We start from the raw sequence: 18,857 nt of genomic DNA, 5'->3' as shown, positions 1-18,857 counted from the left end.
TGCAAGCGCTTAAGTGTTAAATAAGTATATTTGCTATTCCCCTCCATATATAAATAAAAATGGCTTCCATCAAAAGGACAGATTTTACCTCATAGAGATGTCCTCTTTACCTACATCTGCTTTAATGCCATATGAGCCTCCAGAGGAGGATGCTAAGCCAGGCATTGCCAACTTTTGTCCAACTTGCAAGTGACCAAATTTGTAGGATACAGCTGAGGAGACGCACATCATCTTAGCTAGTGGCTCCTACTGGAGAACAATGACACCAGCAGCAGATGCATTAAGAAAAAGCTGGACAGATGTGCTAAGGAAAGGAGGAATCCTTATTTTAGTATCTTTCTTTTGCCTCGTGCTCAGCAGCAAGCATTGAGTCTGAGGTACTAGGATTTTCCTACGGAGCCTGGCAACTTGCACTTCATTCCCTCAAAACTTCAAACATCTCAGGCTGAAATGAAAAGGAGATGGTGAGGGAGCAGAGGAACAGCTAGCACAGCTAAGGGGAGTACTCAGAAATGGTGACAACAGTTCAGCCACCAGGGTGATTTCTTAAATAGTTCAAATAGCTACCTTCAAATAATTCTCTCCAGCTGTTTCTACAGAGCTCTTCATAAGGCAAGATGACCTGGCTGGGTTTAACGTCACTCGCATGCAAGATGCTGTCACAGGGCAGCCTGGATGATTTTTCTGATCTGAAAAGATCAGAAGGATCTGAAGAGAACAGCAGGTGGCAGGCCTTTCTCTGCCTTTCAGAAACCATTCAGGCTGCTCAACAATAAAGTTGATGTTGTGGGCCAAAAAGAAGAAAAAGAAATCAAAGCTCGCAACGTTGCTAACATGGAACACTCTGTTGGGAAGGGGAGACCTGGATTCCTGCCCTCCTTCCCAAAGTTTTTAACATACTTTGTTCAATAACTCTTGAATACAGGATGTGTGAAGAATCCCCGTAGCCCAGAGTCCCCTCAGATTCCTCTGCCTTGACCAGCAGCTGCATGCCCTCTTGCTGGCCCCACCAAACTCGCATTGCTTTCTAGCCAGGAGGCCAGTATCAGCAGGAAGGGTGGGCAGTGGCCTTGCCCAGCCAATCCAGCCATGTCTGCTTAGAAATGTGCACCAAGATGGCACTGCTGTCACTCAGTAGCTGGCTAAAATTCATGCCCAAAGGTGGTCAACAAGACCTGAAAGTAATCATTTTAAGAATCCAGAACCACTAAAACCAACAACCAGGTTTTCCAAAAGTGATGAGTGGTTTCAGAGGCCTCGATTTGTAGCATGTTTCTTTTGATATACCTTAAAGGGGCTGCATTTCACACAAAGGGTACTCAACACTTCCAAAATCCAGATGCCAGAAGAACGCAAGATGCCTGCCCCAAATGTTCACATTTTCAAAACACCAGTCACTTCCAAAAAATCTTAGATTCACAGAAGTCTAAGTGAATTATGAATATTTTTCTTCCATCTACCTACTAAGAAATGAAAATCTACACCACTGGAGGGAATCTGATTTGTATTTCTGTTACAGACTTTTTTTTTTAAACAAAGTAGAAAAGGCAAAAAAGAAAAAGATGAATGCATGTAAGACCATTAATAAACTACATGCAGGTTACCTTTTTAGTTTTTCCGTTTTATGGGGGATAAAGGTTAGAAAAAACATGTAATACTTCTGTTTAAGCATTCAATAACTCATATACACTGACAGAAAAGCCCATCAGCGATATCATTTATTTTTCCATACTGTGGGCTTCTGTGTCTGTCAGTCTGTCTCTCTCTTTCTCTTCTCCTCCTCTGCGAAGTCTCAAGCTCCCTTCATCGGAGGTAAAGCAGGGCAGTGAACTACATTGCAATTACATGAGCACATCAAATTTTAAGGAACAGACTTCAAGAAGAAGAAAAACAGACATTATAATCAAAACCAAACTTTGTGGCTACTTTGTGGCTGTCCTACTAACAAGGTCATCCAGTTTCTGGTCACAGCTGCGGAATTTACCGCAAAACAGCTGTGCATTCAAGTCAGGAAAAATTCCTTCTTTCCTATACATTGCATAGGTGTGCCTAAGGAGGCAGGCTGACACAAAAATGCTGAGGAAATCCCAATTTTGTGAATACTGTGAGGATAGTTTCATTATATCACGATAGTTTTCTTCACAAAAACCGTGAAGATACTTTCCTCGTATCACAAAACCTATGCAGTTTTGCAAGATCCAATGCATTTAAGTCTTGGAACAGTAACCAAGTGCTTTTCCCCTTTCTGGTTCTGCTTTGCAAGATTTTAGGAAAAGAGCTTTTCAAGCGTGTAAACCAGGGGACATTCAATAAAAACCATAGGTGAACAACTTAAAAGACATTGAAAAAAGCATTGGTGGACTTCTGCAACAGCTGCCACAGGAGGCAGACAGAGCCAGCAGGTTCATGTGGGACTAGACAAGTCCAAAGACAACAGGTCCATAAGGAAATACTAAAAGGAACAAGCGAGGGCATATGCTTTAGGATATGATCATCTAATGATCATTGATCACCTTTCCCTTCACAGTCTCTTTCTTTCTTTCCTCTTTTGCATATTTGAAATTATTATTATACCTTCTTCCTGTCCAGTCTTCTCATCTTTAATCTGGACAAACTAGGTGAAGTCTATTTTAACTCATCAGTATAATTTTTTAGACCTTTGATCATTTTCCCTGTCTTTCCTTGTAGTCCTCCCCCAACTGTCTAACATCTTTCTTGAAACAAAACGTACAGAACTGGTCACAGCACAGGAACATCTGTCATAGTGAGGAACACTGGCTCCATCTACACCACTGTGCAGGACAAGGCTTCAGGCCCTTTGGCTTGAAGGGTGTTTGATGTCCAGGCAGTGCATTCACAGCCCAAGCGTTCGCTCTGTGAAGGAGGGTGCACCCTGCACTGCAAGGGGGCACACAGGCCCTTCCCAACTTTTGGCACTCCCAGATCACTCTGTAGCTTCCATCATTTGTTCTTGCCATCAGTGACTGACACTAGGCAGACCAAAGTCCCTCCAAAACACACCCCAGGTCATGAAGGGACAGGTAATTTGTAGGTGGTCTGGCTTTACGTTCAATAAAGCTGACCATCAGATATTAGGATAACACCATGGCTTCTTTTAGCTCATGCTCAAGTAGGTACAGATGTCACTACTTCGTTTTATTCTCCCTTAAGAGTTGCATGAAGCCTGTGGGCAAGTGAAACTGAGAAACCAGGGTACAGAAACCCACTAACAAGCATTGAATGAATACCTGGACACACTGAATTCAATGGAGTTTCTATCCTTTCCTTATACCGAGCCGGGATTTCACCTTTAGTTTTTGATTTGGATTTTCAAAGTCCTTATTTATTGTTTAGGAATGTTGATAAGGAGCAAACAAGCACCCTTCCCATTTTCCAAATGTACCCAGCTACTCTTCAGGAAAGCAACCCTAATAATTCTTAAATACTTCTGAAGAGAGATTGACTTCAGCAAGTCCTTAAGTGCTATCCTAAAACCTGGGTCCTACAGACATTGCGATCTTAACTGAAGTAAGTCATAATACACGTCATAATTAACAGTGACCAAACTTTTCACATGCTCCGATGCTCTTTTTTTATAAGCAGTGATGTAAGAAACCACTTCAGTCATCCCATGGTAAATGACATGTAGGAGCCACTGTCCAAAACATGGAACACGTAAGTAAGGGTGGCTGGGAGTTGAGCAATGGGTGCTGAGGAGGGTCTGCATATACAGAAGTTTACATATATATTTTGATGGAACTATGTATATGTGTAATATGCAGCCAGGAACACTGCACAGTCAGATGTAGAAAACTGGACAGTCAGCAGGAAAGACTCGTAGTCTGACCCCAACACAGATGTAGAAGAGAGAAAGCCAATGAGTTCTCCTTGGACAGGACCTGGAAGAGAAGCAGCAGCCAGCAACATCATGAAGAAAACTGTCTCCTGTTGTTTGAGTTGGCAGAATCAGGAATTTGTGTACATTCTTTGTAAACAAACAGGAGTGAAAGAGAAGAAGTTTCCAACTCTGTCTTCTATTTCTCCTCCTGATGGAAACAACCTGCAAGAGTGACTGTTGACAAATTGCTCAGGTCACAGGAGTGACAATGCACTCAGCAACCTCGCAGCCCTGAAGAGATTTGTGACATTCTTACTGCTTCGAGTATCTTAGATGCAAAATGAAAACTAAATGGCGTTACAGGAAGGGAGACTATAAAAATGCACTTCTGATTGGAGCATTTTACCCACAATATATGTAACATTTTTAGTAATATGAAAGAAGAGTTTTGCTTTAAATCCTGTTCTTTTCCCTCTACTTCCTAACTGACAACACTGAGCTTTGAGTAGACAATGCAGACAAGTCATCAGCTGCTTTTATGGCTTGTCACAAGTACAGGGGAAAACACTATCAAACTGTGACTATGAAACCAGACATGTGGTCTGATCTTAAAGGCAGGTATGAGACTTGAAATCCTTTGAAATAATTTTTCAAGACTGACTAGGTTTCACAAATATCCCTCTGCATTTGTAATGTTGACACATTTCATTAAAAATCACTAACTTAGAGACAAGTCATCTAACTGAATTTGTAAAAAGACATATCCTGCATCTAATAAAGGATAGCATATATTATACTATTTTTTTTCAGTTTTCATCAGATAATAGTCATCGTTTTACAATTGTATTTAACTCACATGCATCATTGCCTTTTTTTTCACTTTTCTATTACCAGTTTAAAATTAACAGAGTCTGTGGTTTGTACTTTCTCTTCAGCTTACCATATTATCTATTCTGTTTTATCTGCTAGACTAGGTGAAATTTTTCTTCATGAATACATTGCCATATGCTGGAGTAAAATGGAATAGTTTCACTGAGAGGAACAGAGCCACACTGATTAACCTTATATGCTCAGACAGCACTGACAGCTTTGTCCTTCGCACTGGGATATTCCTCTTCAGGTATCCTTAGTATCCTAACTGGACTTTGTATTAACAGTGCCTTGCGGAATTCATCTGTGCTCCCTCCATGCAAGCTCATGGCACTTCTGATAAACATCATTTTGAATTAAATTCACGGCTAAGTATTTTTGGGTTTCTAAAACTGGTAGCATTAATTACATTGAAAGTGCTAATTAATACTTGCTTTTAGGACCTGGAAATGAAGTAATGAAGTGTTAAACTCCAGCACAATTCTCTTAGCTCCAGAACTTTCCTGGAATTAATAATGCACTGGGTCCAATAACTTTAAACTCTTTGAGTAACACTGAACCAGTCTGGAGCAAGTTGCTTCAAATTGACTTTTAATCACAAGATCTGTGCCATACACGTTTACATACATACATACATAATCACACCTGTATATATGCGTATCTGTACATGTAAACGTGCATGCAACATGCGCCTGCATAGTATACATTCTTTATGTTGCTTGACTTCTTACATGATACACTTTCTGAAGGCAGAAATCTTACCATTCATGTGTATTTGTGGTGAAAAACACCCACCACTTTCTAATGCAAGATGCAGGTGATCTGCAAAATAACCTCCCTGAATGTGACCATCCTATAAGCTATGTGAGCTTTCTATACGAGGCTAGCTGCAGAATTACATTTCTACAGAGCCTGAATTAGATGCAACTTTCTGTAATACTGACAAATTTCATTTTTATTCACTTTGTAGCACTTCTCTGCCATTCACGCTTCTTGAGAGAGGGTGTAAAATGAAGCTATTATGGCACGATAGAGCATTATATTCCCTTCTTTAGATTAACCATACACAGTACAAGACCATGGAGAATAAAGCCCTGTGCTGCACGTATGTGACATGTCCAGTTATAACAGGACCTGTTTCAGCGGGGTTTACACCTGGTCTGAATTTGACTCAGTCTGAACTGCAATTAAGCCTTCATTTACAACATATTACATGCAATTAACTAGAGACCTTTTAACGCAAGAAAAGCTTTCACTCAAAGTCAGCTTTGCTTCTCACTTAGGCAGATCCCAGTAAGAGTGATAATAAAACAGCAAAGCACCTGTAATGCTCACATAATTAACACACTTTTTATACTGTACATCCTATCATAAGGAGCTTCTTGCAAAACATCGCTGAATATATTGCATTCTTCCTGTTCTACTCTAAACATGTCCTTTTTCAGAGTCATTTCATTAAGCAGCATTTGATTGTGTCCTTTTACACAAATTACATAAATATATAAAGTTAAAGCTCAAGGTAAGAATTAAGCAATTGTATTTTAGTAAAAGTTAGATACAAATTCTCAGATGAGGTCTTCTGTTTTTTAGTGCAATTGTCAGCAATCTGGGCATGGAGTCAGCCAATGAAAAAATGAAATCTGCATATATGACAAAATTATTTTGAGTAGCGTGGTGAAGAGCTAAGAGGTTATCTTTAGAGCCAAGTATGCTAGTTGAATGAGCAATACTGATAGTAAGATGTATATCAATACCGAAGGGGAGTCTGAACTACTCATACGCTAGTTCTAAATTAGCTGACCCAACTCACGAGAAGCACTTGCTTGTGTCAATGCAGAATTCAATGGAGGAAGGAAAATCTGATCAACGTGAAGCTATGGCAAAAACATGTTAAGACAAATGGAAACAGAACACACCAGCATTTGAATTGCTGGTCCTCTTCTGGAATATTATTGCATGTAGTAGAGGAAGACTGTTTCAGACAGTATCGGCAGAAATGACAATGCAAGAAGCCTCTAAAGAGCAGACTGAAAACAACCACTTGCTTCAGAAAGATGAATAAGAGGAGACATAATAAGAATATATAAAATATTGAATAAAGAAGGAAGACTAAGAACATGAGGGCTCCCTGTCTTATGACTATGAGACATTCTGTTAAATTCAAAACCTGGATAATTTAAACCTGATAAAAGGATACTCTTTGCTTTTTTTATACAGTGCATAATTAGACTGTTGAGGTCTCTGCTAGAGATACTTTCACTTTTCTCTGTGATAACCTTATACCTTCATTTGTATATCTTGACTCTGTTTTTATTTTTCTCTTTGCTTTTCTCTGTGTGTTTGCCAAGGGAAACTGGAGAAATTAATACATGGTCACTTGTCTCTAGATATAAAGCACTTCAGAGAGGAGGGCACTGACTAATTATACAACAAACGCTCTATACAAGGAGCTTACATGAGCATAGGAAATCATTGAGAATCCAATACCTGCTTGCAGAAGCACTGACTCTTGTCTTCCTCACTGATGTTAATCCACTGCTGCCTAAACTCACCCTACAAACCTGGCTATCTTTTCCTACCACTCTTTGTGAAAGTATCCTCACCCCCATTCCCTGATGCTCAGCTTCAGATCAGCCCAGAGCAAACTGATGTGAGCCAGAACAGCCAGGATCTGGCTGTAATTAACCACACTATGTTAATTGCTCCTTCCTGTTCTGATGACATCAGGGAAGCAGGGGCAGAGCTTGGGGCGGGGTGGGGGAAAAAAGTGCTGCTGTGCTTTCTCAGTTTCTTTTAAACCTTGGAAGAGTGCCCAAAGGGCTCCCATGCTCACATGAAACTGAATTTTAACATGTTATAAGATGGCTAAGGTGTATTCTCAGTTACATCTGCCAACCAAAGAAAGTCTCTTCTAGTAGGTGAACTACTCCTGATTTAAACACCTTGTAGTTGACAGGGAATTCGGCTCATTTTCTGAAAACTTACTTTGTAAATTTGGTATTGTAGGGCTCCTAAGGGACTAGAAAAATACAAGGGCTCTGAATTTCAGATCACATAGAACATGAAGTCCCAACCTCCTGTGTTTATTAAAGACCAGCTAATCTTTTGTAAAGGTTTTGAATCGGTACTCTTAATATCATGGGAAGTGATTACCCCCTCTATACTCACTCTAGGCCATGCTGCCTCTCAAAAAGAAGTGCTAGTGAAGTGCAAAGTCTAATAATTGTCACAGGTAGAAGACATAACATTAAGTACATCCTGACAAAAGATTAATAGCAGGGGTGCTGCACTGCAGGACTGAGGCAGGTAACCAAATGAGTAAATGTCAAATGAAGGATTATCCTCATTTGATGCTATTTCATATGCCTCCTTACTGCATAATCTCTCCCAGCTGAAACCTAAACCAGGTGTTTTCAAATGCACAAAGTAGAAGCTCTACCTGGTGTGCTAAAGGAGATCCACTATTAGCTGTCAGCAGGAGCAACATCTTCTTTTCAAGTATTCAGCCAGTACTCAGGATACAGCATTACGCTGCCAGCTGACAATGACAAAGCGCCCGCCAAGTCAAGCCCTATCTGGATTGTGCTAAACTACTATTATTTATTATTCAAACTGCAGTAGTACCCATGTCAAGGACCAGAGCCCTTCTCTGCTTGGCTCTGTAAAAACAGAGCCCAAAACGTGGCTCCTTTAATTTGATTTAATCCTCAACATCCCACAGTGCTCATACAGAGGGTCCTATACTGAAAAGCTGTGTGAAGCACAGGATGTAATCTTTCAGCCAGAGGATGTACTTTTGTTAGTCAATGCAAAGACCAGTCAGGTCCTGGAGACACTTTCTTAACACAAGTAGCACCTTTGCAAAAATAGGTTAAAAGAGCTTTGAGGCAACAAAATCAAACATGCCAGAACTAAAACTGCCCATACCCTCATGTGCTCACTCATTAGCCTTTAATTATATGACCATGCACCCCTTTTCTTCCCTGTAGGGTTCATACCTCATTCAGTGCACAAGATGCACAATAGTTTTCAGTGAGAGAATCTCTGGTATTTTTCTTCTTCTTGCCCAGAATATTGCTCATGGGCCTTCTTTCCACTGTATTTAAACCTTTGGTGAATACATAATTACTGATACCCTCCTGAGCTTCTCTACTGCACTCATCACTGTACAGTCTAAGTGCTTCACAAAACATTAATGCTTTCAACCTCCCTCTGAGGTGAAGGGGAAGGACTCTTGTTTTGCATAGGCATGCGAATCAAAGAAAGACAAAGGTAAAAAGCGCCACTCATTGCGGTTGCCCAATTTCAGATATGGAGACCTGATCTCCCGGGTTAGTTAACGTGAAATGTTCAAAACAGCTGTCAGTAGCTTCAGGCCATGGCTGTGAGAAATTCCGCTCCTCTGCAGAATTAAGAGTGGTAGGCTGGGCTTCCAGAAGAGAAGCTGTATGAGCCTGGTGGTCACTTCTGTCTAGTTCAGTTTGCCCAGCATCAGGCTGGGACTGTGGAGCAAGGTCCACCTTCCAGGCAGCAACCAACCAGGTAAGAGGCTCCCTCCTCCTGTACAGCTGCATGGGACAGGTGAGGCAGGGTTCTGTGGCTCTGACTGATCCAGAGAGGATGTGCAGCCTGTGCACTGAAGCAAGCAGGGGCCCTGTGAAAAAATACTGTGCAACCCTGCAATTGAAGATGGTATCAAAGCACAATCACAAGGGGGCAGTACCTTCATTCTCCTTAATGACCAGCTTCTGCATGCTTGATTTTGCAGGTTTTTCTCTCTTCTAGTGAAATCTTATGTGGTGTTCTATGTAAGTATTTTGTCTCAGCTTCCTTAACCCGGACAGCTCCTGGTCTGACTCCTGTCTCCTCTGAAGACTGCTTTCTTTTTTCACAAGGCTGTTATGGCTGGGCAGACAGCTTAGCCTCCACAAGCTTCCCAAGGAGGTACCAGATTAACAAAAGCTGCAGCTGCAGGAAAAGGTCCTCCTTCCTCTCTGTGGGCCCTGGACTTAAACAAGCGGAATGCTTAGTCTATGTAACACATGCTAATAGAAACCTCTTAAGGGCTTATCACTTGGCTGAATGGGACAATTTCTCAAGAACAGCAAAGATCTTATCTATAGCATCTAAGCAACACCCCTGGCAAATTTTATCTTCTCAGTGAAAAGGTAGCAAGAGGGCTTTTAGTTTGCACAGGAAAGTCTCTTCCTCCCTAACTTCATTCTGACAAATGAATAACTTTGCTGACCCTTTTTGGAAATACCCACCATTAGATAGGTATCTGCCAAGTGTAATCTATTTGGGCTAAGTTAAAAGTGACTGGAAACAAGATGTAAAAGTAGAAGGATTGTGTAATGTTAATGCGACTGATATTGCCTAAAATACAAATCCTTCCTGTCTTGCAATTCCATCTAGTGGCCTGCTGAACTGTAGCATTTTCTTGCAGGAACTCCTATGAGATTTACCTGCAAGTTTCCAGAAGCTGGGATTTTACACTAGGAAAAGTTTTTTCTACACTTTGATCACTGTTGCACACAGGATATTAAATGGGATGAACCTACAGTTTGATACAGTACAGCAGTTCTTGTGCTGAATTCATTATTTACAAGACAGTGAGTTGGAATAAATTAAGTTTTACTGATATCTCATTGCTGTTTAGTCTTGGAATTTATTAAAGCAATGAAATGTGGCTCAGGTTTAATACCTAATATCACTGTTTATTTTGGTGCAACTCTTCTATAGACAGGTTCAGATGGGAGAACTTAAAGGGCACCAACAAAGGTGAGTTGCAAAGCTGGAAAAAGAGCCAGCTCTCTCCCTTTCCCTCCTTTCCACCAGGAAGAATGGAGAGGTATGTTTCCAACTTTTCATATTGAACAGGCATACTCTTATCAAAAAGAAAAAGATTATTAATTCAAAATGGTGTGAAATTTTGGACTATGCATGCCTGGAAGGTATGACCAGGAAGTGCTGAAAGCTTCAGTCAGCCATAGGCTCAGTCACATAAGCCTCACTCTCTTCAGTGACATCAGTTCACAAGACTCACTATTCTACTCCTTAGCATTCAGTCTCTGCCCATAACTCACACCAGTTCCACAACTGTCTTCAACAAAACTATTACCCTGACTCCAGCTTTGCAGGGATGGCCCTTAGGTTTGTGATTCTATCTGTCAAAAACACACACCAACCATTTCCAGCTGTGGAAGAAGAAGAAAAGGAGGGAAGACTTACTCCACTGTAGAGATTACGCCAACTTTCACGCACTATTTGCTTTACCTAAGTTACAAGCAATGGAAAAGGAGATTAGTAACTGAAGTGCCATCCCATCTTAATGACAGTGGGGATAGTACACCTCCACATAGTACATGTATTTAACAGATGTGGTCCAAGACTGCTGCCAGCTATTGACATAAATCATATTCCACATTATGGAGCTTCGTAATTGGGTCTGTGGTTGCACAGATTGCAGACTTGTATTGCAGAGCTATGATATCATACCTGTGAAACACTATACAGCTATTCAAGTACATCAGAGCTACAGCACAACTATTTAAAATAAATGCTTAAAAAAACCTGACAGCACTTACACTAATACCAAATATTTACAGTGCTGTCGCTTTCAAAGTTTGGCCGGCTTATGGTTTCTAACACACCAGTCACATGCCCCATTTTCTCCAAAAGTGCAAATCCCTATCACCAGTTTTTGAAGTTCTAAGTGTGTCATTTTTGCTGGAGAGGCATGTTTGAGCCTCGCCAAACACGGGTCTTTTAGATCTCAAGAAATTGCTGTAGGGACTTGCTCCTTTGCCTCATTGCAAATTGAAGGTGGAGGCTGCTTTTAAGCCAGAGACCAGCAGTATTCTTTGTTTGAGCGCCATAATGCAAACCCAATATTTTCTGAGACTTTGGAGGTGTGGGGGATTTTTTTTTTAATACTGAGGGAGCTTTTCCCAGTTAACATATAGCAATGTCACAAATACAAGAATGTTCTTCAGTTGCATTTCCATTTTTTCCTGCTGCTTCTCTTAATTTTCTTCCACTCCCTTTTTCTGCTGTTCTTGGTTTTGCTCCCCCTCCCTGTGCTCAGTTTGCTTCCCTTTCCTGTACAACTTCCGCCACTTCTTCCCTTGCTACTCTGCTCTTCTGCCACCAGAACAACCATTTTTGGCTGTTTTCATGCATGCGTAAGTGAAGTGACCAAGTGAAAATCACAACATTTCTAATGATACTGGATGACAACAGTACTTCCTGGGTACCAAAAAGAAAAAAAAAAGAGATAATTTAGCCACAAAAAGTCTAATCTTTCAATATACCTTGGAGATGAATACCAAGAAGTTCTAGCCAAACATTTTAATTGAACAGTACCACATGTCTGTGATTTATTCTCTGATGATTGTAATGTAGGAACATTTCACTGTCCATTATATCTACAGCCAGAAGAACCCGAGTGAATTAAGTCACAAACCTATCCTAGAGCTTCCTCCCTTAAAGCAGATTCCCGAGCACACATACACACACCGTTACTGCTGGTCAGATGGAGCATTACCTGCACTGGACAATAATATGCCAAAAAGTCCCTTGTGGTTACCTTTCTGAGCAAAAACAAAAAAGTATTTTGAACTTTAAATTACGCTGCAGTGAACATACATTATAGAAACTGCAAAATACACATATTCACAAAACAAAACAGTTACTTAAAGATGTGAGCATATATTCATATTTGCATGTGTGTGTATGACACATAAATGAGAATATACAATACAGGTAGAAAATGCTATTCTTACCTTATTGCACTTGCAGATAAGTGGCCATAAGAACCACTGGCTGAGGAACTGCTACGAGAATTATTGAGAATTGTGACCAAGGAATTTGGAGATGTCCGTATCATGGTCTGAAGGTCAAAGCTGTGATCAGATAGGGGGGAAATGGACAACGTACGCTTTCGGCTTGGTCTAGCTGACAACCTCGGACTCGGAAACCTGGCGCCTGTTATGTAAACACAAATAATTATCCACCAGGGTACTTAATAGCATTTATTTGTTATCAGTGATGGGTAGAGGGAGTCTCAAGACACCAACAAACTGTGACAAGCCCACTCTCTCCACTTGTGATCTACTGGCTATGATTGAGGAAAATTAGGAAGAAAAATCTATCTTCCTGTGGCTTACCTCAGGGGAGCTCTGTTTATTAATGTGCAAGCAAAATGATAAATTGCTAAACAAAAGGAAAAGACTTTTATGAGTTATCCCTCTCATTTCTGGTGATTTATGAATCTGATGGCTTCTTAGACATTCGCATCATTAATTCAACCATGAGCAATGAGACAGTGGTTCAGATCTGGGCTACCAGCAAACCCAAACTCGCATCACTTTAATACACACAGTCAAAGCTAAACTTGTAAAATACAGTGTAGAAATAAAGAGGCAGTTTTTCCTTTATTGACTGTAATTCTGCCTCATTGATACTTGAAGCAAAAGTAAAAATCAGGACCAAAAAACCACTATAAAGGCCAGCTCTATCAGCAGACATCAAATCGACATTCACAGCATTAGACTGAGAAACAGTAGGCTTTATGTGAATTTGTCCAGGATCCCATGACATTCTTGTGTTGGGGTGTACAGGGGCCTCCAATTGCTAAATTTCTTTTAAAATAGAGATTAAGCTTTTCAAAGCAGCAAAGAGAAGGCAACCATACAGATACCATTTAAATAAATACATATTACAATTCTAAATTTTCTGTGCTGCTCTGAAAATCACTACCTCTTCTGGTTTATTTTACCATGTCATCCCAACTCTCTGCAGTCCTGATGGAAGATATATCACCTTAAATTTCTTCCCTTTATTTAATTATTTTCAATCTCAGTTGAGATCGAGGAGAGAATTAGCTAACTCACTGCGTACTGAACTATTTCCTTTAACAGTACTGCCTCTTTTACCTCTTTAATCCCTTGAACCTGCAGTAAAGGTCTAAATCCTAACGATCCTGACAGCCAAGGTCTTGGGTTTGATACCTACTTTACAGCTACTTCTCCCAGAGTCCCTGACATTCTCTATAGCTTGCTAATAATTCACAGTTGGCCACAAGCCTCTATTATAGGTCTGCCTTTCCTAATGCTTGCTCACATCTTGGTGCCCAGGACCATTTTTCAGCAGGGTATTTAAACTTACATACCTAGCATTAACCAGGAGAAGAGCCCAACTGACTCCACTTAGACTCAAGGACAGAACTGGATTAGAATCTGCCATTATGTTTTCCTTACACACCTGAGTTGGTTGCCCTTCTTTCTGTGCATGCTTTCCAAGATTTTCATCTGGTATTAAAAGCTGCCATTTTATTGTTACTGTGTCTGTGATCAGATCTCCATCTACAGTCCTTCTCCTAATCTGTGCTTAGATTTGCCTCAACTAGCCAACATGTGTGTCAATTCTTTTTGGCATCTGGCTAATACGGAGGTTTTTCCTTCGTGCTCTGTCTCCACAAACAGGCCTTAGCCCCTACTGCTTCAGTCTTTCAATGAACATTTATACTCTTGATTCATCATTTAAAACTTAGGCATAGCCATTTACTTCTTCCTAAAAGCTATTACACATTATTTTTATGTAATCTGTTTTATCTCCTTTTTATGAGCTTTCTTTTGTACTGTGTCTGCTTGATAATTTTTTAGTGCTGTGCTTCATATCTTTCAAAGGCAGAGATCTTTTATTTGTGCTAAAGTAAAAACCAACAATGATCAGCAGCTATAAGAAACTGCAACATATTCAATAAGGAAATACAAGATACATGTCATGGTAAAACAAAAACAGTAATACTTTGCGCTTACATCTCTCATCCACAACTCTCCTCTGCTGACTGTTCAGCCAGCATGAATGAGAACGCCTTTGAAGTCAGTAGTGGTAACGTTATTTGCCTCAGGTGAGGATACAATTCAAGTACTTTATTGGTGAATAAACTCTGTTATCATGGTTTTACAAGAGGGTAGCTATGTACAGGTGTTCCTGGTTAAACAGTAAGTAAGGAGGACAAGGAAGACCTGCTAGACATTGGCTGACCAGCAAAATGAGATGTTACTTGAACACTGCTGCCACAGTATCATGTTACTACCAGCCATCCTAGTGGTGTGCTATACATGACAGCAACCGCTTGCAGTCATGTGAACATAATTATGAACCCTCTGTTTTCCTCAGGCTGATGGGCATACACCTTATAGTGCCAGCAAGAAGGCAGCAGAGGTGCTCAGTGGGAACAAGCATAGCTCCCTCTCTTTTGATAAGCAAGACCTAGTTAAATTTCTGTATTTACAGTTGAAAGTCACTGTGTGCTACTGACGGCCATGTGTGAACAGTTTCAAATGTGATTTCCAAGAGAAACACTTTTGAAAAATTACCTCTTATGGATCTGAAGTCCAGTTTCGAATCTGTACAACTACAAAGGGATTGCCACTTTCTTGAGAAATTCATTACAACCCTGCTAAACATGGACTGAGGGCTACTGATGCTAACTAGAGACGGGGTACATAGGTTTGATCAAAAAAGTGGAGCAGTTCTTAAGAATACTAGCACCTGAGCATCTCTGAAGCTAGACTGGGCAATAAAAGCAGGAGGTAACAGTTGTGTTTTGCTGCTTCTGTGATCAGACACCATTTATTTTATGTGCCACAACCACCCACGCAGACTCGTTGGTACTCCAGCCTGCATCTCAGAGAGCACTGAACAAGCATTACCGACAACAGTTCGAAGCTCTTATAGTCTTGGAGAGAAGTATGGTCACCCTCGACAGATCACATAGGAGGGCAATTTATACTCCCTGCAGTGCCCTGCAGATTCTCAAAAACTGCAATGACTGACTTCCTCCTCTTCCTTGCCTTTTCTGGACTGAGCCCATCTCCTTTACCCCTTGTCTAAGTTATACTACGGCTCTTGTAAGAGCGCCCTCTCAACCCACTACTGCTCATTAAACCTCCCCCTTGCCTGCCAGCTGCTGCCAGGGCACCCCTGTCCATCACTCTGCAGGGGACGCACAAGATCTGCGACCGGTGATGGAGAAAGATACTCCTTCCAACTGCGAGGGGCAAAGCCTGGGCTTTGGCCACACCGCACAGCAGTCCTGGGCTTCCTCTTCTCCTCCAGGCAGTTCCCGTTTCTGGCCTTACCTAGATCTGGGAATTCGGCAGTCCCCTCCATCTACCTGGGACAGGACCAACTTCCTAAGGGCCAACAGTCCCCTGCTAAAGGGAGTATTTCTGCTTCACGGTGGGAGCCAACGGCTGAGGCCGGGCAAGAGCTCTACAGAGTCTGACCACAGGAGAGGGGGATTCGCTTCAAGGGAGGCCACGACTTTCAAAACTGAAAATACAATTAAATGGAATTACTGTTTTTTCAGATCTTCGTGGTTTAATTAGGTTCCACATGCCTAAAGTCTTAAGCATGAGCAGACCACTCATTATGCTGCAGGATGTTTGCTAAACCATTCATTTAGCATAACATCGGTCTTAGTTAGTATGTTACTATAAAAAGGAATAGGTCATAATTTGTCAGTGCCTTTGAATACTAAACCAAATTTTTCAGCCTTGCCCAGGCATTTATTTAAAATACTCTTTAATTTTTTTTTAGCAATTTGAGATGTTCATTAGCTCACAGTATTCTCCCGCCATTCATTACATTCCCCACCTGATAATGCTTTAAAACCAAAGAGTGCAGGAGCACTGAGTCACTAAAAATCCATTTACCTCTGTGCAAGTGCTGAAAAAACCCCATCAGCTTTGGCAAAGCATGCAAATGGAAGCTGAGAGTGAAGATTTGTTTAGGAATGTCACCTTTTTGGAGTAGACATTATAGTAATAAAAAGTCAGTAGTTGATAGTGAAGACTTGAGTGTGCCGATAAAAAATCCAGCAGGTGTCAGAAGAAAAGATCTTGTTCATGGGGTGAAGATCAATTCTAAAATAACAGATATCTATCTCCATCATAAATTTCAAAAATGGAATATGCCATCCAGCAAATTTGCCCATGAATTTGATTTCTGAGTTGAAGTTTTTAGCATTGCTTAATCATTTATAAGGCAATCTTCAGACATGTATCATTTATTCCATCCCTTTAAATCAAACTTCATCAAACCTTTTTTATTCTATCCCTTTAAATCAAATTTCTTTGAACCTGTCTCAGGCACTAGATTTTTCTGAAGGCTGTGAACATGGGAAGTTTGATTTTTTTTAAAATTAAAGCTTGCTTTCTTTCTTTTCCTTCTGGTTTCCGCTCACAGATGGGTAAACTTTGTTTTCACTCCATGAAAGTTTGTCATAAATTTTGTCTTAGTTTTCAAAATGGTAAACATGTCATCAGTGTGAGAGGAAAAGGAATGTCTTTGCTATTTCTCCCTCATTCTCCAACTGTGCCTGAAAATCAGCAATCAAACCCAGTCCAAAGCTTCTCACATTGGCTCAACTCTTCAGGCTGGCCGAATTCTTTACAACAACTGGGTCGCTATCAGTATCTCTAATGCCAAAAGCGGTAGGTCAATGATGAATACCTTTGAAAAAATAACAATCATCTCCCATTCTGAGCAAGCATAGGCAAAAGTTAGTCAGAGTGAGGACATTAATACTTTCAGGGTAAATCTAGAAACCTCAGGGAACATGTTTGCCTTCCACTGAACACCATTTAACAGAGTAAAACATATTCTCCAAGTGAGAAATGCAGGTATATTGTCAATACCTGCCGCATCTACTCCCCTCCTAGTTACTTTGACGCTATACTTAAAGGTAGCACACCTGACCCTTTGAGATCAAGCAAGAAGATGAGAAGACTTGGTCAGGGTTTCTGGCCATCAAAACTGTAGAAAAACTTTATAGCAGCAAAGAAAATTCTCGTTCACTTTTCATGCCACACAGGACAGCATGAGGAAAAATGACAATCAAGCATACAGAATCTTGGCCACCTTCTTCTACAATATATTAGACTATTTATAGACAGTGAAGTTCAGAGCTTCAAGAAGTCTACTGCTCTTTAGGCAAGATTTAACTTCTTGATCAATGCTTCTCCCACTCATATCATCCCCATTTTGAAATCAGTTTTCCAGCACCACAGAGCAAAACAAAAGGCCCCAAACTGCATAAACTGTATGCAACGTGCTTTTGTGCTTACTGGACACTGGTGTTGGAATTATTATTTGTACTACAGGAGAGGGCAGAGATGCCAAATTACTGTGCTAGAAGCTGTATAAACACACAATTAGGAGACAAACTTGCTTCACAAAAGAAAAACAATGTCTTGCTTGTATCTATTTGGTTGTTGTGTGGAATAAATGAGCAGCAGCCTTTGAGTGAATTGAGTCAACTTTCTCAGAATTTGATAGCAGATAATGAGGGAAACTACCAATCTCTATTCTGTTTCCTTTGACAAGACTGGGTAAAGGCGAAAGAGTACTTTTAAGATCACCATACAAGCCCTTAAGAAGAAAGATCCAAACAAATGGCATTGCTTTGCATTGATCACTGTACTTTGTTATTAAATGCAAACATGGGCATTCTTATTGTTTTGGGGTTTTTTTTTAAAAGTCTTAATATCAGCTTCCTGCTAATTGTTTTGTTCTTGTTTCTAATCTAAAATTCTGACAAAGAAGAAAGGGGTTTTCTTTAGCATGATGAATGATAGGACATTCAGATTCCTACTTAATGACAATTAATTTACTGTATACCCATGCAAGTTAAGATAGTTTTAATTAGTTTTTACAAAGTAAAAGGGTAACTTCATACTCTATTTAGATAAAAGCAGCTATTGCCTGACTAAACACATTCTCATCAAATACATAAGGTGAGCTGAGTGACCTTACTAGGATTCACTCTTATTTTAATTCTCTATTTACTGTTTAAAAATAACCCATTTGCATAATACTGCTACACATTTTTTGTCTTTAACTCTGAAATAATCCCTAATTGAAAAGTTGCTGCTATAATGAATCTCAAATGTGTGATCTTGATTTTTAAAAACAAACACAAAACAAATTAAAGAGTGCATTTCAAATACATCGTAGCTAAAGCTGGTGACAGCAAACATCCTTATTAGAGATAGTGTTTTGCTACCTTTTATGAATGGGCTGAAGTTATGGGCAAAGGTCAAAACATCTTCCCTTAAGTAAGAAGTGGTAACATTCT

At 40.3% G+C, this 18,857-nt stretch overlaps 1 protein-coding gene across 3 annotated transcripts in view; it reads right to left on the bottom strand.

Moving 5' to 3' along the window:
* The window catches only part of GLI3 (GLI family zinc finger 3), a 214,166-nt gene that overhangs the window by 44,615 nt on the left and 150,694 nt on the right, over nt 1–18,857 (bottom strand). For all 3 annotated transcript variants that reach the window (XM_075745325.1, XM_075745327.1, XM_075745326.1), the window contains exon 7: nt 12,493–12,694. In XM_075745325.1, the coding sequence (XP_075601440.1) occupies nt 12,493–12,694 (202 nt within the window). The remainder of the gene's footprint in view (nt 1–12,492; nt 12,695–18,857) is intronic.

The sequence above is a fragment of the Balearica regulorum genome, chromosome 2 (genome assembly GCF_011004875.1).
Source record: "Balearica regulorum gibbericeps isolate bBalReg1 chromosome 2, bBalReg1.pri, whole genome shotgun sequence".
Lineage (NCBI taxonomy): Eukaryota > Metazoa > Chordata > Aves > Gruiformes > Gruidae > Balearica > Balearica regulorum.
Note: the sequence above shows the minus strand (reverse complement) of the source record. Positions and strands in the feature narration are given on the sequence as shown.